Source organism: Bos indicus, chromosome 1, assembly GCF_029378745.1.
Source record: "Bos indicus isolate NIAB-ARS_2022 breed Sahiwal x Tharparkar chromosome 1, NIAB-ARS_B.indTharparkar_mat_pri_1.0, whole genome shotgun sequence".
Classification (NCBI taxonomy): Eukaryota; Metazoa; Chordata; class Mammalia; order Artiodactyla; family Bovidae; genus Bos; species Bos indicus.
In genome coordinates, this window is record NC_091760.1 from 53,132,262 (window position 1) to 53,159,452 (window position 27,191).

At 38.3% G+C, this 27,191-nt stretch overlaps 1 protein-coding gene across 17 annotated transcripts in view; it reads left to right on the forward strand.

Annotated features, from left to right (window-relative positions):
• Positions 1–27,191, forward strand: part of BBX (BBX high mobility group box domain containing) — a 297,925-nt gene that overhangs the window by 230,826 nt on the left and 39,908 nt on the right. For 16 of the 17 annotated variants that reach the window (XM_019975203.2, XM_019975120.2, XM_070787339.1 and 13 more), the window contains 3 exons: positions 3,895–3,975; positions 7,030–7,104; positions 16,071–16,151. In XM_019975203.2, coding sequence (XP_019830762.2) covers positions 3,895–3,975; positions 7,030–7,104; positions 16,071–16,151 — 237 coding nt within the window. The remainder of the gene's footprint in view (positions 1–3,894; positions 3,976–7,029; positions 7,105–16,070; positions 16,152–27,191) is intronic. The other variant, XM_070787343.1, reaches the window with a different exon arrangement.

Genomic DNA, 27,191 nt, shown 5'->3' on the forward strand with positions numbered 1-27,191 from the left:
ATAGCCCACTTTTCTAAGTAACTGAGATTTTTTTAAATTGTAATACAATTTTGGAAGGTTACTTTCCATTTAGAGTTATTTCAAAGTATTGGCTATATTCCCTGTATTATACAGTATACCCTTAAGTCTATCATAAACCCAATATTTTGGTTAAGTAAAGTAAGTCAACTATACTTCAGTAAAATTTAAAACATATTGTGTCTACAGTTTTTCTGCCTTTTCCTTCTGTGTCTTGTTGCTGGTGACATTGTTTCTTTTTCAACACTCTTCCTTTTTCTTATCCCAACTCTTGGCCCCTTCTGATTTGCTCCTTCTGTTCTTCTATGAACTAGAAAGTTAAGTAACCACGTAGTTTAGTAGTAAGCCAGTTCTTCTGGCTCCTAACTTTGTGCTGTTTCCATTATACTACACTGAAGATAAAGGCTAAATCTACAGTGCTTTAAAGTAAGAGTGACTAGATTTTAAAAGAAGACGTTATCCACTGCAGTAAAATGCATAGCCTCAGTGGCTGTAATAGCTGTTCTAACCATTGAGCAGTCTTTGTTGTGTGATTCCTGGCCAGGTCATTGAGATTCTTCATTTTTATAAACATGGAGAATCAAGTCAGTCAACAGGTATTCCCTGTGCGTTTAGTATGCATCTAGTCCATGGGGAGCACAAACTCGCTCATATAAACTTCTCTGATTGCGTAGTACAATTGACATGTGTAGGGCTATAGGGGCTTCCCTCATGGCTTAGATGGTAAAGAATCCACCTGCAATGCAGGAGACCCAGACTCATCCCTGGGTCAGGAAGATCCTCTGAAGAAGATAATGGCTACCCATTCCAGTATTCTTGCCTGGAGAATTCCATCGACAGAGGAGCCTGGGGTCACAAAGAGTCAGACAAAACTGAGTGGGGGAGGGAAATAGGGTTATAAACATCTTGATAATTACTCACATTTGAATTCTTCATATAAGCAGAAAGTTTTACTTAAGACCACCTATCATAATGATTTGCAGGGGGTCTTAATTTAACTTTAAACTTTTATGGCTGTATATGCTGCTGCTGCTGCTGCTACTGCGTTGCTATAGGCATGGCCAAATTATCTACAATGGCACTTAAAAGAAAGTTGACTTTTCTTCTTATGGTTAATATGAACTCTAACTGAGCCATGAGGAAACTAATCCCATAAATGATAACTGTCTTATGCATCATTGGATCAGAAATAAAAATATGTGTGTGTGTATTGTGTAGACTTTATATGGGGTAGCTCCCATATATGATAATATACTTAATTCTAAATATTTCTATAGATTTTTCGTGTGTGCCATCTACATATCAAGTCACCTTATTTTCATTTAGTCCTGGGCTCAATTTTTTTTTAATTAATTTATATTTTTGGTCATGCAGCTTGTGGGATCATAGTTCCCGGGCCAGGGATTGAAAGCAGGCCACAGCAGTGAAAGTGCCAAATCCTTAACCATTGGACTGCCTGGGAATTCCCAGGGAAATCAAAATAAAATAAAATTTTGATTATTTACCAAGGTATCTAGGGGCTAAACACCCCTAGATTCCTTATAAACCAGAACAGTATTGATTTTTTTCATTGTTCAGAAACTATATGGAGTTTTATTTAAAAAGAAAGGAATTTTTTGTGGCTAGTAATGTCAGGATTTGCTGGCCTTTTTAAAGTACATTTTGTGTCTCCTTGGATCATACATTTAGAAAGCAAATAAAAACTACTGGACTTTTTGGCACACTGGTTGTCAAATAGTTACAGACAGCAAGGGAATCAGGCTTTGGCAGCCAAACCACAGGTGGCAAATTAATTAAAGTTTCTGCACCTTTTCTGTGGAGCTTATCACTGGAAGAAGGTGGCCAATACTCTTTCAAATCCAAAGGTGACAATTAAAATTTTAAATACTTGCTTCTGTCCAATGGTCTGTGATGTTGTTAGAAAATATATCTTCAGTGTGAAACTGTGGTTTTAGGAATATAACCTGGGTCACTGCTAGCTCTTCCCATAGATTCAACCATCTAATCACATGCAGTTATTAAAATTACATAGGGAAAGGTTTAGTAACACAAGAAAATCAATGTACTGTTAAAAGCAAACATTTTGTAACTAGTACAACATCCCATTTCTGTTGAAAACATTATCTCTACACACAACTTCAAGAATATACATGGAATTCTAACAGTGCTTATCTTTGGGAGATAACATTGTAGATGTAGAGTTTTCTTCTGTATTTTTTTTTCCAGATTTTAAACAGTGATCTTGGATTATTTTGTTTTCAGAAACAGGTTTCTAAAAAGTATTTTTAACTTTCATTTTTCTCCTAGAGTAAAAAATAACTTGTTCCCTCAGATTCTCTTAACTTTGCCATTCAGGGAAGAAAAGAGAGGGGGCACACTGATTTGGTATTTAAAAGACAGGGTTCAGGATGGGGGACGCATGTATACCTGTGGCGGATTCATTTTGATATTTGGCAAAACTAATACAATTAAGTAAAGTTTAAAAATAAAATAAAATTTAAAAATAAATAAATAAATAAATATAAAAATAAATAAATAAAAAAAGATGCACAACCTGAAAAAAAAATAAAATAAAAGACATGTTATCAATTTTAATTTAGTTAATTCAACAAGTACTTGAGTATCTACATTGCACCCAGACAATGTTGAGGATTCTGCGTTAAACAAAACCTCTGGGAGAAGCTGGAGCATAAACACATTCTTATGTCTTGTGGTGGTCAGTGATCGTTGATTGTTGGGGAGTAGAGGTGTTGTTTACCTCTCTCGTCCTATGTCCTTTATCTGTAAAAGGGGGCAGATCAGAGGGATACTGAAATTCTTCCCCAATGGCACCCCACTCCAGTACTCCTGCCTGGAAAATCCCGTGGATGGAGGAGCCTGGTAGGCTGCAGTCCATGGGGTCGCTGAGGGTCGGACACGACTGAGTGACTTCACTTTCCCTTTTCACTTTCATGCATTGGAGAAGGAAATGGCAACCCACTCCAGTGTTCTTGCCTTGGAGAATCCCAGGGACGGGGGAGCCTGGTGGGCTGCCATCTATGGGGTCACACAGATTCGGACACGACTGAAGTGACTTAGCAGCAGCAGCAGCAACATGCTATGACTCCTATGACTTTTGAATTACGGGCTACCAAGGTGATTATTTCACCCAAATGTAGTCAATTTTAACATTCTGTAAAAAAGGAAATATGTATCCTGAGAATAGTACTTGATTAATAGCAAGAATTTTTTTTAAAAAGTCAGTAGTGTTTCTGTAACTTTTGTTAATAATGAAAATCACAAGTAAAGATTTTAGAGTGTTAAATGTTTACCCAATATAGTGAATAATATACAAGAATATATTATAAAAGAAATTTCTCTTAGAAAAATAATACTAACTTTTCTAAGATTGAGACTTGTATGTAAATTCAGGAAAACCCTGGAACACAAAAATTTGACCTGAGGTTTATTTTCCCAAAAGGTTTATAATGATCAAAACTCATTTGTGTTTTCATATAGTCAAGTGATATGAAATATTGGGGAAATGCAGAATGTGGAAAAAGTAGATATTCGTTGGTTTTGGTTGTAGAAAGCCAAGAGATCAAACGAGTGTCATTGTAGAAATTTCACTGTGGTTAATCATCATGAAATGCAGAGCCTTGTCTATGTCCTACTATTTATGGCATTATATTTAGCAAATGAATGAATATATAAAACTTTATAAAACCATGTATAAGACTTTGCAGAATATAACTATCTTTTTTTCATAGTACTGCCTCAAATTCGGGAATGAAAACTGTTCCTTCCTTAAATGGGAATGTTTTAGGTGACATCTGTCCTCTGTTGTCGTCCAGGAGCTATTTGTGTGATGCCTCACGCCACCTTTCTTTGTTCTAGATCTCCTCTGGCACTTGCAGGCCTGATGTTCCAGAATCCTCTGAATTGCGTCAGAAGTCACCATTATTTCAGTTTGCTGAGGTAATATACATGATGCAGTCTATACTTAATGAAATTGTAAAGTGAACTTCAATTTTGGCTGATGACAGTAACTTAAAGCAATGACGAACTCTTCGTTCTTAGATCTATTTGATCATAAATGGGAAAATAAACTAAATTTTGAAACTCTAGAGTCTCTTAATTAAGGAATAAATATATTTATAGAAACATGTTATTAACTCATACTAAATGTTATTTCCCTTAAACCTCATCACTAATTTTTATTCAGGGGTAGGAAAGTTAAGAATATAATTGAATTATTGTTAGAACTTATTTATCAGGTGTTAATTTGACAGGTATTGAATTAGAAGATAGAATTGTTTCATGGTTATTGGCTGTGCATTCCTTTTTATTTATTTTCAATATACTTTTCTCCTAATTGAAACTTTAGCATGCAGTTGGTAGTTTTCAAAGTCTTATGTCTTAATGTTAGACCTGTTTGGCTCAGTATGTCACTAACATACAGATGATGTAGAAAGCACATTATCCTTGATATCAAGTCTAAAGGTTAAGACTGCTTCCCCAAATGTCTGCATTTACCCCGGAACTCAATATGGAGCCATCATTGATTAATTTTTTTCTCAACGTTAAACCACATGGTCCTCCCTTGATCATGTGAATTGTCTTTCACTAGACCTTCTCTCAAACTGTCATCCCTCCTAATGTTTGCCCCTTGTGGTACAGTTTTGTACAAGGAGAAAATATTTGTAGTTTCAGACTTTTTTCTCCTCTAGTGTCCTTTCCTGGTGGTTCTCGACATTTCATTGACAGAATTACTTTTCACACTGGCATATTAGGTCATTCCTTTTATGACATTGTTGGTAATATGCCTAAATGTCCTGCTGATATCACCAGAATATTATGTTATATATTTGCTCACATAATGCTCCTTATCTATCATTTTCCTGTCTGCTCTCTGTGAGGTGTGCCATGAATTCTAATTTTCTTGTATATTGTTTCCTCAAGAATTTAATATAGTAGAGTGTTCAGTCTGCACTCCCTTTTAAACATAGTTTTATACATATTAAATAATGTTAGTGCTGGCTTTGAAAGCAGAGATTCTTAACTAGTGATCCCTGAGCCCCTGAAGATCTAGTGAAATCTCTCAGATTTCATATGAAATTTTTGGTATTTTGACACATGTGCACTTTTTTTGGTTAGTATAGCAAACTAAAGAGTCCAGAGATATCCTTGGACCCTAATCTGCCATTTCTTCAGGAGCTCGCTATTCATGTCAGAATCTCCTCTACTCAGTATTAATTTGTAGACACTTCCTTTTATTTAAAAACTTGTGAAGTGCTTTTCGGAAATCTAGATGGTTTATGCCACTGGTTCTATTTGGTTTACTCTCTGACTTAAGCTTTGAAAGGCATGCATTTCCCCTTACACAAACTATTTGTTTTCTTTAACTTTTATGGAGGGTTGGTAGGAGTGAGAAGTCATGTCTGAAATAAGACATGACTTTTATAAGTTTAAATGATAGACTGTAGGTCTGTAATTCCCAGGACATCTTTATGGATTCATATCTGCAGTCTGTCACAGCTGTCACATGGAGGTCTTTTGAAATGATAGGTTTCATGATTGGACCAAGAAGAGTTCTACAAATTTATCCTCAAGTGTCTTCAGAGTACTTGGTTTTATCTTAGCCATTTATGACCATTTGTGTATATCTAGTTTGTTAAATAGGATATGGGATATCTTTTTTCTTTCTTTCTCTTTTTTCTTTTTTACTTAGATTTATTCTAAAAATGCTTGATTAAAAAAATACAGTGAAATGAAAATTTTCCTAGTGCCTTCAGCTGTAAATAGAGTCAGTAATTCAATCAGTTCTCTCTTCTGATTATTCCTTATCTCTAAAAGTGGCTTCAATGTTGTGTCACGAACTGGCTCCATTGTCTTTCTAACCAACTTAATTTGATTAATATGAAGAAATGATTCCTATGAATTCTTATGAAGAGTTATGGTCCAGGTTCATGTATTGCTTAGTAAGTTGCCTTTGATGGAGTCAGTGAGCACAGTTAATTGAAGAAACTTTTGGGGGACTGGGAATGGGCTGAATTTATAGTGCCTACACTTTCTGCTCTTGTGACTCATTTTCACCCAATTTTGTAGCTGGATAGAAGGTTTGTTCACTTTGAAACCAAAATTAGTAACTGACTTGTCTTCAAAACATCCTTGAGAAGTATTTCCTTTAGAAATACTTGGCCCTCAGAGGAAACCTTTAATGAAGTTTGAATAAGCACTATTAGGTAGGAACAAAAGTTCTCCGAGTTGAATCAAGGATGGTATGACAGAATTCCCTATCTACTGTCAGAGATCTGAGGGTTGTGTGTGGGTGGGTGCAGGGGGCGGTGGTGGATGGGAAGATGCATGGTGTTATAAAGGAAGAAACTGCTATTCATATTCAGTGAACAGTTTATTGAACTCTGGTTCCATACTAGGCAGTGTTTTCTGTGACTTATTTTCTTCTCACCATAATCCTATAAAATGGGGATTATCATCACCATCAATTTACAATTGGGTAAAATAAGTCTCAAGAGATTAGTTGAGCTGCCCAAGGTCTTGTAGCTGATGAGTAGCAGAGCTGAGATTCAATCCCAGATACTCTGACCCGCATGGTTTGTGTCCCCAACACAGTCTCAGAGCTGCCTCTAAGCAGAGAACAGCTTAAAGGGCGTGCTATAAGAGAGAGATTTTACTTTCAGCTTCCAACATTTAATATTATATTTTTAAAAATCACTGAAATAAGTCTATCTCTGTAGGTCTTCTCAGCTGCTGTTTGGTACACATCTGATACCCATACAAGAGACATAGCAAATGAGCCAAACTCAGTCTTTTTTCTTCTTTCCACGTCTGTTTTTAGAAACATGGCCTTTGTCTTCATTTATCATTGATACTGTTTTTCTAAAAGGGATTGAGGGTGATGACTCATGTCTTAGTCTTTATCAGTGTCTACAGGGGAAATATATGGCAGATCTATTAGTCTGTTATGGAAAAAATGTGCTTGTGCTTTAAAAATTACATGTTTCCTTTCAGATATCTTCAAGTACATCCCACCCTGATGCTCCTTCAAAACAGTGTCAAGCATCAGCCTTGTTTCAGTTTGCAGAGGTATGGCTTTTTTTTAATATATATATTGGGTTCAGAAAATGTACTGAGTGCAGAAAGTATTGGAATAGAATTTTGTCACCTATAGAGAACTTCAGGCATGCCTCTTGCCATTACTGACAGAATATACATGGCAGACTGTTTATTGCTTTCTGCTACTTTTCTGTAATCATAGATCACCTCCAGATTTTATAAACATTGACTAAAGAGTTCATCCAGAATAACAGTTTTTCATTTATTTCATTTTGCCTTGTTTTTAACTTGCTTTAAAAGCTTAGGAAAATTGTCAACATGGAGGCCACAGTATTCCAATTTATTTATTAAATTTTTCCAGTAGCGAAATTAGATGCTATTGTTGATGAATGCGTCTCACAGTGAATGCAGGGTGAATACGACCTGTTAGATTGCACTGTGATGTAGCTTCAGCCAGTATTTATATTAGCATTTAATCCCAGGCTTAGGTCGGGTCAGCTCTTGCAGGATCTCAGATTTCTCTGGATTGTCAGCCAGAGAGAGAGAGCACACCCTGGAGAGCATTTTCTTGGTTGGTATGATGAGAAGGCAATCTGATATTCTTTATTTTGCCACAAAAGCCCTGGCCTCAATCATATGCTCATTTCTAATAAGCACTATAAGACAAATAATAAAATATATCCCTTTTGCAAAAGTAAGATACCATCTCCTTTAGGTTTTTCCCCATTTTCCTTTTTATTAATTTCAACCAAAAATGCATATCATAAACTAAACAATTTTTTATAGGGTTGAGAGAAAATGACAAGCAGGACTGTTCTGTTTAATATTGATGTATTGAATCACTTTGATTCATTTGCATAAAGAGAGCTTCATAAATGAAATGTAAAATGATATCCTTTTGGCAGGAGAAAACCCAGCATCTTACTTTGAAAATGAGAAAAAATTACTTTTAGCTCTAGCAGTTTTTTTTTAAATGCTGCTTCTTCTTGGGACACTTGCGTCAACCAGCACAACTCGAGCCTACCAGTTGGCTTGCTTATCTGTAAGACTTCTCTGCCATAGTGCTGCTGCTATAGTTGTTGAGGGCTATTCTATAAAAGTGGTAATCAGAATATCATATAATGGTATCATTTCACTAAGAACAATTTGCTTGATGAATCTGAATAAACTAAGATTTTATCATAATTTTTCATTATGATAAACAGGCTGGTATTTTCACTGTCGGGAATAGTTTTGTTTTATATTTCCTTGCTCTCCTCTAGTCATTGATATCCATTTACTTGATACTAATAATTTTTTCAAAGATAAAAAAGAATTTTGACATGACTATAAATGTTTTTAGTGTTGGCACCTGATTGGTCCCATCAGACTTTTTAGAAACATTTCCTTCCAAACACAATTTATTTGCCATATATTTAAATTCTATACTCATGAATATTAGAAAGGTTATGGCTTGTCTTTGACACATCTGGTATTTACATATGCGTTATTTACCAGGAGTTTTCAATTTAATTAAAAATGCTTGTATAGCATATCTCAGCTGATGCATTTCTAACAGGTCCTGTCACTCAGAGTGCGGTTCTTATTTAAGTGATAGCAACATCAGATTTATCAGGTGTCCCAAAGCCCTGGGCAGCCCTAGGGAGCAGCGTGAAGGTGAAGCAGCCACTGTCTCATGACTCTGGAGAATGAGATCGTGTGCCTCTTTTGAATTAATTTGTTCTGTACACTCATTCCTCAAAAAGAAAGTTGTTGTTTTTTTTCCTAGTAAAGAACCTCTCTTTCCTTAGGAATTGTGCAGGAAGACATTTCCAGATGTCAATTCTCTATACTCAATGGCATTTGTCTTCTGAGGATTTCTGACCATGCATGTATAAGATTTAGGAAGCTTTAAAAAAATTAATTTGAAAACTCCTTAGGACTTGTTTCAAGGCCTTAACAGAGGAAGGCATGCACGATGGAAAACCAAAATAAAATGTTCTGCTTTGGAATCAAATACAGTTCCCATCTAAACTCTGTGTATTATTTTTCCTGGTTTTATTTTGTGTAGGTTGATAATTAAGAGCCCTTACAATTCCTAAGCAGATTAAATTATTACATACTTAGCTATTTAACTGTAAATGCTATATATGATTATACAAGAGCAGTATACTAAAATACAGGGTTCTCTAAGGATATATATAACTTCCAGTCACTTTCCCCAGCTGACCCAAGAGAACTCTTAAGTTTCAGTCTCTCTCATGTTATGATCTGACCATATTGTCAGCCGAGTATTGCACTGGTTTATTCAAATCTAAACTATACTAACTAGATGGACTGATTAAATTATCTACTAAGATCTGCTATGAGTATATTTATTACGGTAGAAATAGAATAGCCTATAATTACTGTGATCGTATCCCTAAAACTTTTATAATTATTTCATAAAACACCCATCACCTTTGAGAAAACACAAAGGCTCTTGAAATTCTTGTTCTAATTAGTCTTTACCAGAGGCTCTCCAACTTTGAAACACATCAGAGTTCCCTCAAAGACTTGTTCAAACACAGATTGCTGAACCCCACCCCCAAAGTTTCTTATTTAATAAGTCTGCAGTGGGACTGATAATTTGCATTTTCAACAGGTTTCCTCTTAGGGAACTGCAGTTTGAGATCACTGCTCTATAGGTGGTAATTTTTACCACAAGTTATTAAATCAGCATTGTTAAGGCACTTCTGGTATCTCTGGGAACTTACAGGGAAAGGATTAAGTGAGGAGGAAATGGGCAGATAATAGAAATTTGCCCAAGGGGCCACATTATAACCCTCATCCCTTTTCTGAGAGATTCTTGGTCCTATTACATACACTTAGAGAAAAATGTTTATATCATTTAGGCAACAGTTTTCTCTTGAAGAATGTTTAGCTTTGTAAATGTCCTTAAGATCAGGCTTGCAAAATGCTTGAGACCCTTAGTGTTAATTTCAAGTGTTCATGACTCCAGGAAGAGGTTGGTCATTTAGTGTGTAATACAATTATCCTAGAAACACACTTTTTAAAAAACAGTAAACTCAGGGCATTTCTTTAAATGAATATATTTTTCTTGTATGTCAAGTCTTGGGTCTCTGTCTCACAAGCTGAGAAGGGTATTTTTTCCTTCTGAACCAAATCTGATCGTTTTAAAACCCATTAAAGTAACCTGCATAGAACCATGAAACTAAATAAAGAACATTTTGCTTGTAGGTTCTTCATAAATGTGTACATTTGAAGGGAGAAAGATATATCTGCTTTACAAGATCTAGAAAGAAATACAGAGTATAGAACCTGTTTTCCTCACATTTCAGCCTGTCTCCCATTCCATATTGATGGTTGTAATTCATCAAGATTCCACTTGGCCCATCTGAAGAGCCATCACTGTTTCCAGACTCTGATCCATTAAGTTGGTCAAAATGAGTTTCCTATCTGCATTTTTTTGTTGTTTACATGTAGACTGACACATCTGTCTCTGTTTAGATCTCATTTACTGAAGACTAATGACCAAACGTAATGCCAGAAGGGAATTGTTGTCATCCATTATTTAACAGTTCTGAAAGCCATGACCAGTCCACGTATCCTCTTCTCTGCTGAGTGGCTGACTCTTACACCTGGAGTATACCTTTATCTTGAAAAATTGCATGTTTACTTTGAAGACAGGGAGCTAGTCTGGACCATTTAGACAGATACATTTGAACACTAAAACTTCCCTTAGAAGATTTTTACTTTGCTAATGTAAATATAACTGTAATCTCTCCAAGGTATTGTCACTGTTGGATATAAGCAATTAGTGTGGTTTTAAAGCATTCATTTTTATGATGGCATGCCCAATATGTTACGGAATGTTATACTTGACACAGATTCCGTATGCTCACACTGCAGCTCATCGGTGTGAACGTTTTCCATGTTTTATTGGAAGAATTAATATTTCTTTTAAGATAAGGAAGACCAATTATCTCATATTGTTTGTTTGTTCTTTGATTCATTTATTCACTCAACAATTGTTGGTCATTTCCTCCCAGACTACAGTGTTCATGATACCTGTTATAACTCCAGAAGGCTTCTGCCTAATTTGCTTTTTATCTTTGCCACCTCTTTCCTTGATGTGCTCCCCTACCTCAGGCAGCTATAAAATTAGCAGTTTAACAACAAGGGTGATCATTTTTCTTGGCAGTTTTGCTGTATGTTACATACTTTTAATACCCACCCTGTTTATCAGAACATTATTTAATAGACAGAGGAGAGACTACAGTGGAATTAACAGATTGGCAAGCTCCATCCAATGTGAGGAAAATAAAAAAACATAGCCACCAACTTACTGTGCAGTATGGCCCACTACTGCCCCCTACCCAGGAGGGGAACATAACATGCACTTCCCTCCACTGGCAGACCTGTCACTGAAAGACAGGTTTTAGCTTATTCTTACTTGAAAGGATGTGTATGTCCTGTAAATAGGGGGGGAAAAAATACAAGGAAATGAACAATAGTATAACAAATCAGCATTATACAAGCTATGTTTATGTTAGAAGCAGGTGAGATTACTGAGAGAAAAAGTATGAAGAAAGAGAGGGCTCTAAGAGAGAACCCTGAGGGAGAACATTTAAGGGCTCACTATAGAAGGGGAGAACCACGAAAGAACAGCAAGGAGAGACCTTAGAGAGAGTCTGCAGTATTGGAAATCCAGAGAAGACTCTCAAGACAAAGGTCAGCCATGCCCAGTGCTGCAGACAGTAACGTAAGTTCCAACCCTTTCCCCCAGTTAAGCCAAAAGGCATTTTTATAGAAAGTATATCTTACTGTTGAATCATTCCATGAAAATTTAATTGTTAGGTGATTCTAGAAACGTTGGGCTGCTAAAATACATTGATACACCCCCTACCAGCATGATCCTTTGGAAATCAGGCTTACAGCAACATTGAGCATTTAAAATACTCCCCTGTACCTATAGATAGGTAAAAAATACTTTTAGATAATGAGGAAAAATAGTTCTTACTAAACATTAGGTGGTGGTTTCTTCTGCAAGGCAAGGAATCATTCTCAAGCCTCCATGCAGAACACTGCATGTTAACTCAGCTGACAGGCAATGCATCTGTGAGGTCAGAAGTTCTTCGCTGAGCCTCTGGGTGTGCCATGCAGGCATTTGGCACAGGCTTTGTGGTAGTGAACCTACACACACACATGGGCTTTGTGGTATCGAACACACACCCACACACACAGCGTCAGGGAATATAAACCTACAGCAACAAAAGCAACAGCAGAGGGAGCCAGTGAAGAGCTAGAAGACTGTCAAGCTGTGTATTGCAGCATCACCAAGCTTGTTGTGCTCTTGAGGGTATTATATGATTATGTGACAAATTTAATATTCTACAGATTATTAAATTTAATAATTAACCTCTGAGGTTGCAATTTTTCACTTTACTCTAGTTTCAATCTGTAGCTAATTTGGGGGGATTGTATTAACAGAGTTTATTAGTGTTAATAATGATAAATCCTTATAACTAATAATTGTACCGTTGATTGAGGGCATAATATGGGCTGAGCACCAGGCCAGACTCTTTACTAACGTAACATGTCATCTTCACAAAAGGAATACGGGGCAGATAGTGTTTCTGTTTTGAAGGTGAAGATGTGGTCTTAATTATTTCCTTCAGTCCACACCACAAAAAGTAATGAAGGCATGTTTGTCTGACACAAAAGCCATGTCCTTTCTATTAATACAGTGTGGGTTCACGTGACTGGTCAAGTTACTCCAAGTTAGTAATTGTATTAAATGTGTTTGTTTTCTTAGTCTAATGATAAGGTTAGTAATTGAATTCACCTTGTCTAGAAAAAGTAGAAGTGACATATATCAGAGAAAATTCAGCCAGAGGAAAATCTTTAGAAAGCTTCAGCCCCTAAATTGGTCTTCTAAAGAAAAAGGAAGTGATTGGGATGAATAGGGAAGGACTGTCAAAAATGATGGCACCAGGAGGAGAAATCTCCCCTAAAACTTAAATTAATAGCCCTTTCTAAATGATCCGGGTGGCTTATTAGATATTGCCTCAACAAAAGCCTCTTATTCAGCAGGTGTTCTAGGGAGAATTTTCTCTAGCAGTAATGAAGCCCCCAGTCTCTCCTGGAGGGACAGCTCCATGATATTCTCTGTTGGGCCTGGGGTCACCTGTAAGGATATCATCACAAGGCAGGTTTGCCTCCTAAACTGAACTGAGAAATACCTGTCTTAAACTGAGAAAGAATTCCTAATCAGGAGGAATATTAACAGCATAAACTATTGCTAGCTGCTCTAATCAGATGACAGAACTTCTCTAGGAGAAGACTTCTTTGTAAAGATCCTTAAAAATATATGTCCTCAACTCTTTACTGAGTTAAGCTCAAAATTGGAAATTAAGTCTTCCTATAAAAATGAGATAGGACAGTGCTGTTCACTGTTGCAACTGTGCCCAGTTGCAGCTTTACAAAATTTGAAGAAGAGCATGCAGTCACCATGTAATGGTGTGTGTATATTGATGTGCTTACTGAGATTTGTGGTCTTCACAGTTAATCTTTGTACACACTCTTAAGTGCCACTGCCAGTGTTTTATATAAGACTTAGCTTCACCAGCTCTTGTTATATTCGGTTCAGTTCAGTTCAGTCACTCAGTCGTGTCCGACTCTTTGCAACCCCATGAATCGTAGCACGCCGGGCCTCCCTGTCCATCACCATCTCCTGGAGTTCACTCAAACTCAGGTCCATCGAGTCGGTGATGCCATCCATCATCTCATCCTCTGTTGTCCCCTTTTCCTCCTGCCCCCAATCCCTCCCAGCGTCAGAGTCTTTTCCAAAGAGTCAACTCTTCACATGAGGTGGCCAAAGTACTGGAGTTTCAGCTTTAGCATCATTCCTTCCAAAGAAATCCCAGGGCTGATCTCCTTCAGAATGGACTGGTTGGATCTCCTTGTAGTCCAAGGGACTCTCAAGAGTCTTCTCCAACACCACACTTCAAAAACATCAATTCTTAGGTGCTTAGCCTTCTTCACAGTCCAACTCTCACATCCATACATGACCACTGGAAGAACCATAGCCTCGACTAGACAGACCTTTGTTGGCAAAGTAATGTCTCTGCTTTTGAATATGCTATCTAGGTTGGTCATAACTTTCCTTCCAAGGAGTAAGCGTCTTTTAACTTCATAGCTGCAGTCACCATCTGCAGTGATTTTGGAGCCCCCAAAAAGAAAGTCTGACACTGTTTCCACTGTTTCCCCATCTATTTCCCATGAAGTGATGGGACCAGATGCCATGATCTTTGTTTTCTGAGTGTTGAGCTTTAAGCCAACTTTTTCACTCTCCTTTCACTTTCATCAAGAGGCTTTTTAGTTCCTCTTCACTTTCTGCCATAAGGGTGGTGTCATCTGCATATCTGAAGTTATTGATATTTCTCCTGGCAATCTTGATTCCAGCTTGTGCTTCTTCCAGCCCAGCATTTCTCATGATGTACTCTGCATAGAAGTTAAATAAGCAGGGTGACAATATACAGCCTTGACATACTCCTTTTCCTATTTGGAACCAGTCTGTTGTTCCATGTCCAGTCCTAACTGTTGCTTCCTCACCTGCATATAGGTTTCTCAAGAGGCAGGTCAGACGGTCTGGTATTCCCATCTCTTGAAGAATTTTCCACAGTTTATTGTGGTCCACACAGTCAAAGGCTTTGGCATAGTCAGTAAAGCAGAAATAGATGTTTTTCTGGAACTCTCTTGCTTTTTCCATGATCCAATGGATGTTGGCAATTTGATCTCTGGTTCCTCTGCCTTTTCTAAAACCATCTTGAACGTCTGGAAGTTCACAGTTTACATATTGCTGAAGCCTGGCCTGGAGAATTTTGAGCATTACTTTACTAGCGTGGGAGATGAGTGCAATTGTGCGGTAGTTTGAGCATTCTTTGGCATTGCCTTTCTTTGGGATTGGAATGAAAACTGACCTTTTCCAGTACTGTGGCCATTGCTGAGTTTTCCAAATTTGCTGGCATATTGAGTGTAGCACTTTCACAGCATCATCTTTCAGGATTTGAAAGAGCTCAACTGGAATTCCATCACCTCCACTAGCTTTGTTCGTAGTGATGCTTTCTAAGGCCCACTTGACTTCACATTCCAGGATGTCTGGCTCTAGGTGAGTGATCATACCATCGTAATTATCTGGGTCGTGAAGATCTTTTTTGTACAGTTCTTCTGTGTATTCTTGCCACCTCTTCTTAATATCTTCTGCTTCTGTTAGGTCCATACCATTTCTGTCCTTTATCGAGCCCATCTTTGGATGAAATGTTCCCCTGGTATCTCTGATTTTCTTGAAGAGATCCCTAGTCTCTCCCATTCTGTTGTTTTCCTCTACTTCTTTGCATTGATCACTGAGGAAGGCTTTCTTATCTCTTCTTGCTATTCTTTGGAACTCTGCATTCAGATGCTTATATCTTTCCTTTTCTCCTTTGCTTTTCACCTCTTCTTTTCACAGCTATTTGTAATATTGGCTAACACTTGTCATATTGCCAAACACATTTCTGTTCAATTCTCAAAAAAATATTTGTTGACTGCCTTGTTGCTATCTTTTCACAGGGATCCCAAATAATATTTCAACAAAAAATTAGCTAATTGCTTTTTGTTAAATGATACTAAATCTCTTTTCTATATGACCAGTTGCTGAGTTGGTGTTTATATGGAAGTGGAAATGTATAACTTGTTTTAAGGTTATAGAGTTAAATTTAAAGCCTGGAATACTCATACTTGGTATAGTTCAACAGCCACCCAAGTCACACTGGTTTTTTTGTTGCTATTTTTGAGGTTATTTACTGATACTGATTTCGAAATTATAATCCCAAACCTAACGCATTTAAGTTATTTGACACTTGAAAGCAATGATATTCTTATAAACTAAGGAAAGTTCCTGAATGGGTGTGAATGGAGAGCAAAAATTCTGATATCACAATTAATATTCTTTATATGAATTGTTTTCCATATAGATTTCTTCAAACACTTCACACTTGGGTGGTGCTGAACCTGTAAAACGCTGTGGAAAGTCTGCACTCTTTCAACTGGCTGAGGCAAGTTTCTAAGAATACATTATGATAGATCTGCAGTGGTTGAAGTCACAAAAAAGTTAATCATAACAGTGTTGCCTAAACTGAGCTATCTCACCTGTGACCATAATGTGTGTTGTATATAATTTTCAACAATGAGGGGGGTTCATCTTTAATTTAAGGAAAGTGGACTTTTGCTACTAAAAGTCATCAAGCATTGAAAAAGGTTATCCAGGGAAATAGCAAAATCCTTTCACAGATAGTATTTTAAAATAAGGTCAGTTTTTGTCTCTCTTGAATTGATAAAGTAAGTCCATCCTAAACCCAGAAAAATGGTCTAGGTAATTTTCTCCTTCTCTGATTCTCTTATATTAATAACATCTATAAATCTCTGGAAAGCACTACTTTTAAATCAGGTAGTTGATGTTTTAATTTGGGGGGCTTTTTTAGTGAAGAACTCAAATGACATGTTCTGAAGTCTGGTTTTATAGCATCTCTCAGCTGTGCATTTGATGTGACATGGATATAAAATGCTACTATTCCTTTGGTTGAGTAAAAAAGATGTTTTTGTAAAGCCTGTGAAGGACAGAACTCTCACTTGATGGGAACAGGCAGGGAGGAAGATGCCGGAAGTGATTGTTACTGGGGCGGGCAGGAGGGGGACTTCCTTTGCCAAATTGTGACCACTCTGCCTTAAAGGGAACATGTAGGACAAATGTCTTTAGCACCAGACACTGTTGTAGCGGTTTTCTCTTTCAGTGAAACAAATTAGGAGGTACAAAATGGGTAACCAAATATCTCCGTTAAACTTTCTCTCTTGTTTTCTGTCTTCCTTACAGTCAGTTTCAGTTTCTTCTGAGTGTGTGTGTGTGTGTGATAAATTATTTTGAGTTTATTGAACTTAATGGGACAGCCAGTCATTTTCTAAATTTTATGGTAGCTTGTGTCATTAAAATTTAGGAATTTTAACTATCTAAGTCCAGCCAGATCCAAATTAGAAGCATAAACAGTAAAGTATGTAAACAGTGGGACAAACTAACCCAGTTGTATCTGACATGAAGCTGACATGCTTATACATGCTTCTTGTATAAGACAAACTCAGACTCAAAATAGAGGGCTGGGAATAACTAGAAAACTTAGGGAGACCACAGGGAGTAGTTTTTGAAAGAACTGGGTAAGTCAGTAGCAAGGTACTATTTCTGGTAGAACTAAAGTGGTAAAGATCTGGCAATGAGTGTGCCTTTAGAGTTGTAACCATGTCTTCGTAAGCAGGGAGACTATAGGTCATACATTTGTCAAGTATCTAAGACTATATAGTTGGTCAAAATAATTTATTTGAAAGAAATAACTATTTTTCTTAAATTATATGAATGTATAGCCATTTTGGCTCTTCCTGGAGGGGAGGATTGTGTTTATATATATATATATATATATATATACGCACAAACTTATACATATGATCTTTTAAATATTAAACAACACTAATCTGTCCTTGGTGGCTCAGATAGTAAAGAATCTGTCTGCAATGCCGGAGACTTGGGTTCCATCCCTGGGTTGGGAAGATCCCGTGGAGAAAGAATGATTTCCCATTCCCTAGCGAATTCCATGGACAGAGGGGCCTGGTGGGCTACAGTCCCTGGGGTCAAAGAGTCGGACACAACTGAACGACTAACACTTTCAACTTTCAATCTATAAAACAAACTAACTTTCAACGTAAATATATATTTATTAGATAGTTTTGTATTGGAAATGTATGGGCCTTAGAGGTGCTTTGCTGTGGGGGGTGCTAGAGCAATGAAAATTCGTCTTTTCATTTTCTTTCTTTGGCACAACAGTCATTAAAAAAAAAAAAAGGATTCCCCATTAAATCAGAGCTCATTAAAAAGAACACTCTTCTAATTTGTAGGGATGCATCCCAAATATGAAACAGATGCTATGGTCTAACAGATGTTTCAGTGCTGGTGTCGTAATTTAAAGGGGTAAAATGACTGCAATAAGCCTATTCCAATTATATAGCAAATCAGCTTATACTCAGACTTAGCTTCATATAACATCTGAGTAAAAATATATGCTTTTGATAAAACAGGGTCGGTGAAAAATTATTTACTGAGAAAATCTCACATTATTATTTGCACCACATGAATATGATGCCATAATGCTAATAGAGTGTGTTTTAGAGTAATATCCTAAAGCCTTCCCAGTTTGTAATTAAACATAAATATATGCACAATGGATTAATCAGCATCTCCAAATAATCACCAGTGGAAATATGCTTCCTCGGTTATTTTTTCTTCCTTGTGTAGTTGATGTTCATCTTTTCTTGAACAGAATATAATATTTAATTATTTCAGGTACCTCTTTAGATAAGCATGACAGGGTATTGAAGAGAATTTTTCCTGTGGCCCAAATTGTTGCTGTTGTCAGAAATCCTAAAGAATAGCTTTAAATTCACACATTCCAAAGGGAAAGCCCCCAACAAGCCACCTTCAGTTTGGGCCAGATCTTCTCTCAGGATTTATAAAGAGACAGCCTAACCGAGCTGCCATCCGATCGACCACTAAGGGTTTCCCTTCTTGTCCCCACCCTAACCCCAGGGGTGGGGTGTCACAGGCTGGGCAGTCACCTGGAGTATCATGGCTTTTCTCCTTGTCATGTGGAGGAAAGCAGAGAAGTACTTCCTCTTCTTCACCTCTGGCCTCTGTCAAACACAGTGAAGACAGCTTTGAGAGAAGCCCTGTTAAGGACTGAGTGAAGAAGTGTCTTCTCATGGTTTGGCAAGAAGCAAGCAGCGTTTTAGATATTGATATATTGCTGCTGCCTTCTCCTCTCTGACCAAGCAAAAAGAGAACCAGAGGAAATCAACAGCAGGCAGAGACTTAGAACAGCTTGCTGCGCTCTCTCTCCTGGCATTTGTTGCAAAAACGCATTTGTTTTCCAGGGGCAAATGAACAAGTAGAAGGTAGTTCGACTTAATCAGGCAAGAGGCTGTGGGCCAGTCATGGGGAGAGGGCTGGCCTGGGACTGTCTGATCTCTCATTTGACAGTCTGAGGAACTCCCACTGCAGGAGTGTTGTTCAGCTGGTTTGCACCAGAACAGCTGTCCCAGTACTAAAATACCAAAACACCTCTTATTGTTGGTTAAAAGACTGGGACCCTGCCCCCTGAGGACCTTTGCAGCGACTCTCCTAGCAACTAGAGGGCGCAGCAGGGGGCCTGCAACACCCTGTTCCAGCCCTGACACCACATCCCTTCTGGTTGCTTAGCACTCTGCCTGTTCAATATTTTGTATATCATCTTTGTCCTTGACATCCCTACCAAGGTCGTTCAGTCTTACATGGAGTTAGTAGGAACAAAAACATAACCAGGGCTAGTTGTTTTTACCTCCACCATCCCTTCTTCTGTCCTTTCAACCAGTGGCTTTATGTCTTGTGAAGGAAGGGCCAGGAACCAACCGAAGATGTAACCACTCACCCTTCCCAGCTTCATTCCTGCAGCTGGGCACGGGGGGAGTGGTTGAGCAGCCCTCCCAAAGACAGGCTGTTTCTTACAAGAAAACTCTTCTCTTGGAGAAAAGCAAGAAATATGGTAGGCACATATTTGTTGCTGTGCTTACACCCACTTTAACAGGCAAAAAGAAAATTGGAAGAGGCTGGCAGCAGATAGAGAGGGTCTTAGATTGGCCTGCACTCTCATTGTGAGGACCCCTCCCCATTTCCCAGCACCCAAGCTGGGAGATCCTCCAGCAGAAGGCTCTTTAGGCATTTGATTGGCATTTTAAATTGGGTGGATTTTTAATAGCTGAAAGAGACCTGAAAATTCTGGGATCTATTCCAGTTATTTTTCAGGAATCTACTCCAGCTAGGAAGGGAGATTTGGCACTGTGCTGCTAAGGTCAGGGAATTGTGAAAAATACAGTCTTTTATATTTGAACCTCCATGAGGTTCATACTGTTCAGTTAATCAGTTAATTGGTGCAGGTACTATAATGTATTGTGTTTCCTTTCCTTTTGCAATTAATTAGGTCAGGTCACATAAAGAACAGCAGAGGAGACTCACAGAGACGTCTTTATCTGTGCATTTTCGCAAAGAAAATGCTACACTTAAAGATATCTGTTACTAAAATTGCTCAGTACAGCAAGTGGAGCAGTTTATTCATTTATTCTGGAAAACAGTTGTTTCTGAGAGCCTATTCCATGCTGTTAACAGTGAGGCAGCTGATGCCACCTGCATAGGGATGTACAGTGAGATAACCTGTGAGCTTTCTTTTGACGTCAGTGGTATTGGAAGACCTTAACTCCAGATCCAGGTTTGGTGTTTGGAATGCATTAAGGGGCTGGAGCATAAGCCTAAAAGTATTACTATTTTACTTCTAATTTTTTTATCTGCAAGTAATTTTTATTATCTATCATAAGATAAAAATGACCAATATCTGTTATCTACAGTGTGTTAGGTACTCTTTCATGTACTTTATAATGTAGTCATTGAATTCTTACACCTGTCCTTTGAGGCCAGTATTATCATCATTCCTCTTTTACACAGTAAAAAAAGGACAGAGAAGTTTCGTGATTCACCTAAGGTCACATGGACAGGAAGTGTTAGAGCATTGCTAGAAATCTAGGCAGTCTCTCCACAGCCTGGGATCTTCAACACTGTGCTATTCTGTCACTTGTTTTAGATAAATATAAAAGACTGTGCAAGTTAGTTGTTATAGGAGTTTGCACGTTATTGAAGGCTCTATGGAAGACAGCTTACTCCTACACATGTGTATGGCTGAATAGGATGACAGATTGTTCAAGACTGCTGTCAAAGAAATGGAGCTGATATTTCCTTTTTAAAAAGTGATTCTACTTTTGCAACTGCCGAGATACATCTTACACCCTTAAATAAGTGCCTGTTTGCGAAAATACTTTGGGAGATACTGTGAGGACTTTAGGAAATTATAGTGTACACCTCCTGTCCTCTAGGAACCTGTTCTCCGGTTGTAAGGAGATAAAATGTAAAAAGTTAAGGGATAAGAAATAAATTAATGGTGCAAGTGGTTTCATAGGAAATCATGCAATGAGATGAGGAAGCTCAATTTGAGTGATACCCAAAGTGAATGTGTAAAATCAGTAAACGGAGCAGTGGATTCAGCTGGAGTGCTCTGGGGACTCAGCACCGAGGAGGAAGCATGAAGATAGATGGTTCTTTGAAGAAGTTCTTGGGGAACAGAGGTTGAAACTAGCAGCCTTTGGGCCACACCCACCTTTAAGAGATGCTCTGTTTGGCCCACAATTTGTTGACCTGTGTTATATCTTATATTTGAATTAGTGGCTAATACTTTCAAATTATAGATTTCAAGTAAATGCATACTTTTGACTTCTCTTGAAAGCATAGAGGGCCTGGAGACACTGGACCAGCCTCTGCATGAGAACAGGGTGGTCAGAGCTGATAAGTGGCTGCCCCCTTGGAGAGGTGTTTGTGGTACAAATGTCACTGTCCTCTCCTTTCCCTACTGAGTCCAGACTCTGAGTCCAGCAGTCATTGCCAGTATCCATTTGCACTTGTTTGCATTTGCATTCCTCCCCTCCCCGCCCCCTGCCTTTTCTACCTAACCAGCCATACACACTGGAGATGGTGATTTATGCATAATTAAACGGAGAGATGGGGGAGATACAGCGAAGAGATAAAGGCAGGCAGACATGAAATAGGTAGATGACAACAAGTAAATCAGCCGAGCGTGAGTGCAGGGCTGTGCTGGGAGATTTATGCAAGTTGAAGGTAGAGTGTCGCTGCAAGTCAGAATTGGGAGGGTGTTTAGTGTGAAGCAGAGATACTTGTACTTGAAAATAATGAAGGGTGATCGAAGATTTGGAGCAGGGGAGTGCAGTGGTGAGAGCAGCCTTTGAAGAGATTCGCTTGCTGGCTGTGGGGGTGGCAGACTGCAAGGGATCCAGTTGGTTGTGACAACTGAGTCTGTATCAGAGGGAAAGGAAGGGAGTCAGCAACCACTCCAGCCCTGAACTTGAGTGTGTAGGAGAAGGGCTTCCAGAAGTTTGCCCTGATTGATCTTGGAGCCTGACTTCAAGAAAGCTGGATGTTTGTAAACCTGGTGGGGAGCCCCAAAGTAGAAAAGCATGCTGAGGGAGAAGAGATAACTGAGGACATCCAGTACTCAGAGTCTATATGAGGAGATGGCTAGCTAGGTAAATGGTTGAGTTTGGAAAGCAGAAACCCATGTTCCTCTGAGCATAGGAGGAAAGGTGAAAATCAGTCACCATAGGATTGCTGGCTTCATCTGTGTTGTACTTTTCTTCTCTATCACAATTCGTGAAGCAAATCACCTGCTATGGTGCAGCTGAAGAAAGAGAATGCTGGACCTCTCCAGATACACTCTTCATAGATGTAATAAGCAAGATTTGGGGTATGGTGGGTCCCAGAGAATTGCAAAAGTTTTCATTAACCCTACTTATTGAAAAAAAGGAGATGTTTTCAGAGGCCTCAACACCCTAGTTTTTCTTACATTCTAACTTGCAAAAACCACATATGATGAAAATCAAATGGATGGGTAACAATGAATTTACTACAGTAACTATAAAAATTAAATCTTATGGAAAATTATGGCTCACTTTAAGAAAAGCTGAATTATGTTAAAATTACAGAAATTATATAATATATTGATAAAAGTAGGAAGTCTCATCCCTCATGTTAGCATTCCGGCCCCACCACCGGCAGTCATCAGTGGTATTTAGATGTGACTCTGTTTCTGTGTTCTGCTGTGTCCTTGTTCTCCCTTCATCCTGCCGCAGCCCCCTGAAGCCCAGAACCTCAACATGTCGTTCCCGGCTTCACCTACACCCTTATCACAAAACAGAAGTCTATATATAATTACTATGTATTTGAAGGGGCCTTTTATTTGAAGTGGTGCATTTCTTTCCTTTTTGTGCAGTTACAAGTCATTTTTAGAAAACCCTTATGCTAAAACTTTTCATTGTATTTCTAATTACACCAATTTACTTTTGTAGGGACTGAAATATAGCAACACACCTAATGACTTCCTTTAATACCATTGAAGGAGACTTCAGTAGACTCTTGAAACAAAGGCCATCCCAACCCCATCTAATGTCTTTAAAAATGGTATAGTTCCTGAAGAAATAGCATATAAACATTTAAACCACCATTCCACCTGGCCCAGTTGTTACAGCAAAGCAAATAGTAAGCTATTTAAGATGCACAGATTTTAGTGTTGAGAGACACTTAGACCACTGTTGTGTGACCAGTTATCTTTTATAATAAAGAAAATTGAATTTTCTTAGCAGTGATGCTATTCTTTATTCTGTGAAACCATCAGCCAGTATATTTTTATGGCAAAAACATCCTGATCCTATGTAATTATGGGAGAGATGCACATCTTGGAAGAACACTGCTGAACGTCATCCTGGGGTTATGTCTACACTGTTTTGGCAAATAATAAGCCAGTACAAAATCACTGTAAACATACCTTGGCTGCAAAACATTTGTTTTGTACTAAAAAGCGGAAATTTTGAAATTGAAACTTCTTGATTAGTGTCAGTGGGTCTGTTTTCACACTGCCTTGTTTTTAATTGAGCTGGCTCCTTGATAACAGACAATGAAAGACAAAATATAATTAAGACTGAAATAATATGGTATATTTTGGAACTACATACCCATTTCTTTGTACTAGTTCAGGGCATCTTCTTCTATGGTATTACTTCTTATCTAGTGCACATGATTAATTATTTTTCACTGGTTATTTCACTCAGTCTTTTAAAGCAGGACACTTTAATAAATGAATCTATCTTAACATTTGTTGAAAGGAATGCATTTTGAAACGTCTTTGATTTGAGGAGATAAACGTTTGTTGTAGCACAGATTTGTTATGCCTTTAAAGCAACTCCCCAATAACAAACCCCGAGCCTAAGGTGTGGTCTTACGTGAATTGAAAATGACAGCCTCTCTGAACTCAGGAATACAAAAAAAAAAAAAAACCCTCCATTTTATCTTTATAAAGATTTCAATATCTTTATTTTTTTCTCTGCAATCATTTTTGAAAAGGATAGTTTTTTATGTGTCTGTCCAGCATGTACATTCAAAGGATCTAGGTTTCAGCATGATGATTTTTGTTTGTTGGGGGGAGTGAGTTCCATTTATTCTAGCACATCACTATCAGGCCACTCTGACTACATGAAATAGTAATAAATCTCAGTGTGTTTCCAGTTGTCAGAGGTAAAATTAAAATATTGGTGAGTGATTTTCACGGGTGCTCCTGGGAACCATAACTAAGGACAGTATGATTGTGGTCTGGGCCAAGCCACAGCATGGTCATAATTAGCATTGTTTTTTATAGACTCGTAACTCTTTCCTGGTATTAATCAGAATACATTTTAGATTCATCATTTACCTCGGAACTAATGAACCGTTCAATCCAACACAATTATCTTTTGAATGCCTTCATTTTGAAAGCTACTAGGATATTCTTGGAGGAGAATACAAAGGTGAACAGGATATATTTTGTGCCCCCCACTCCGAGTTACAGTTATTAAAAATAGAATAATACCTGAGGGAATAGACAGTAGATATCAAATATTTATGCCCAGCATTTGATTTAAAACATTAACATTTTAACTTCTTTGAGTACAGCTGTGGGAGTGCCATCCAGCAGGTGTCCTACAGATGATTTTCCATTCTCACTTTTAAAGAAGGTTATTGTTCTATTTAAAATAATAATAGAAGAATAAATCGTCATTTACTAAGGCATGTTCTGTTTCAAGTCCTGATTAACAACCAACCCTCTACTAAGGGCAGATGAGCTAATTAATAACAGACATTAATCCTGTGCAGTTTTATTCACTTGAGTTCACATTGATTTATGTTCTTCTGTGTCCACTATGTGTGCATCCTTGCATACGTGTATATAATGTCGTTGGTTTGCACTTTCCTGAGTCCCACTGAAGTGTTACATATACACCCAAAAGTAGATGTCACTAAACGATGCTTGTACCCAAAAGGGGAACTGAGCTTGATTGTATCTTTAGTAAGAGATGCTTCTTGAAAGATAATTGATTTAAGATCTTCCTGAATCTAATGTTGTTGGATATGGTTTTCCCCATGGTATAGAGTCGTTCAGCCCTAGAATGAAAAATTGGAGCAGTTGATCTGCGAGGGCCATGATGTTCTATTAATGATACCAGTACGAATATTACTACTAAATAATAGCCAGCATTTATCCTACATGGCATTAGCCCCCAAAGGGGTGGTTGTCACAGTGCATTATTCTTGCTCAGTGCTGGATACCAACTTAAGTGCTATACATGTGCAATTTGCTGAACCCCTCAATATTCCTAAGGCAAGCACTGTATTAATATCCACATTCTAGAGATTGGGAAATTGAGGCACAAAAAGGTTTAGAAAAAAGGAACTAATTGGTGGCAGAGCCAATCCTTGGTCATGGACAGTCTGGCTCTAGAATCCCTGCCTTTTGAAACTGCCTCTCAGTAACAGAATTTGCTCACATCTAGGAGTGATGGCCGGAGAAGGCAATGGCACCCCACTCCAGTACTCTTGCCTGGAAAATCCCATGGATGGAGGAGCCTGGAAGGCTGCAGTCCATGGGGTCACTGAGGGTCGGACACGACTGAGCGACTTCACTTTCACTTTTCATTTGCATGCATTGGAGAAGGAAATGGCAACCCACTCCAGTGTTCTTGCCTGGAGAATCCCAGGGACGGGGGAGCCTGGTGGGCTGTCGTCTATGGGGTCACACAGAGTCGAACATGACTGAAGTGACTCAGCAGCAGTAGCAGCAGGAGTGATGGCATGTTCTTTGGTTTTTTGTTTGTTGTTGAGTCACTAAGGCATGTCCAACTCTTTTACATCTTCTAAGAGGTACTAAATCCATAGCTGTTCCCGGGTTCTGTTGATGTCATGTGAAAATATAGACTGCTATTTCCTAGAAACTTTTGAAAATCACTTCTAATCATATTTGAACTCATAAAAAAGAAGATGAAAACTGGGGATTATTGGAAGTCTCCCCGCTCCACCCCCACAGTTACTGTCTAATGTGTGTCCCCAGGATCTCTGTGTCCTGTATGCTGGCTTATATCTCAAGTGGCCCCAGACTCCCCTTTCCTGGTTACCCGTGTCCCCTGATTTCCACCTGGATTCAGCCAGTGGGAGACTCTGGCAGAAAAATTGCGGGATGGGAGGAAGAAAGAATCTGGGATTGTGCAGGAAGGGGTGAGAAGGGATAGGGGTAAGCAAAGACAACATCTCTTTCATGTATCCAGCGCCCAGGAGCTTGGCCCACCATGGGTCCATCTTCCACCAAGGACCTAGCTCCTGGCTTCATAGCACTCCTTCCCCCATTTGTCCTGCCATGGCTCCCTGCTGTGGCTGATCCCTGGGTTACCTCACCACCTCCTGTTCGGGTTTTCCAGTTCTTCATAACTTGTGTAATCAATTCATTCCAAGCCATAAATTCCCTTGGCTAGATATGCCTTCCGTTGTTTCTGTTTGTGTACTTAGTCCCTGACTACTGCACAAGCCACCCTCATTTTCTATTTCCTAAGCTTATAAATAGGCTGAGAGAATGCTGTTGGCATACTGAGTCCAGATTTCAGCAAAACTTCTGACAGGTCATCTTAAACGATGTTCTTGTAAGCAGAATGGGAGGAATTTAGAGTGGATTATTAAACATTCTTAGGTTGCTAAAGTTTACTAATGTTCAAAATCAATCTGATTGGAAGGGCTCTAAAGGTTTGTCAGAAGGCTGTGTCTTTGGCCATGTCCTACTCAACATTATTACCAAAGATTTGGACCAAAACACAAAAAGCAACTTTATCAAATATGTGTATAAGACCAAACTGGAAGGTAATTTAATTCAGATTTTGAAAGGATGTACTTTGTAAGGAAAAGTGAAAAATCTTACATCTAGGTACAAAAAATATAAACATATTGAATGGCAGAGACCAAGCTCCCCAGCATAGCATGTGGGTAGTCCAGAATTTTAATTGACTACAAACCTAATCCAAGCCAGAAATTTGACCTGTTTTTTAAAATTAAAAAA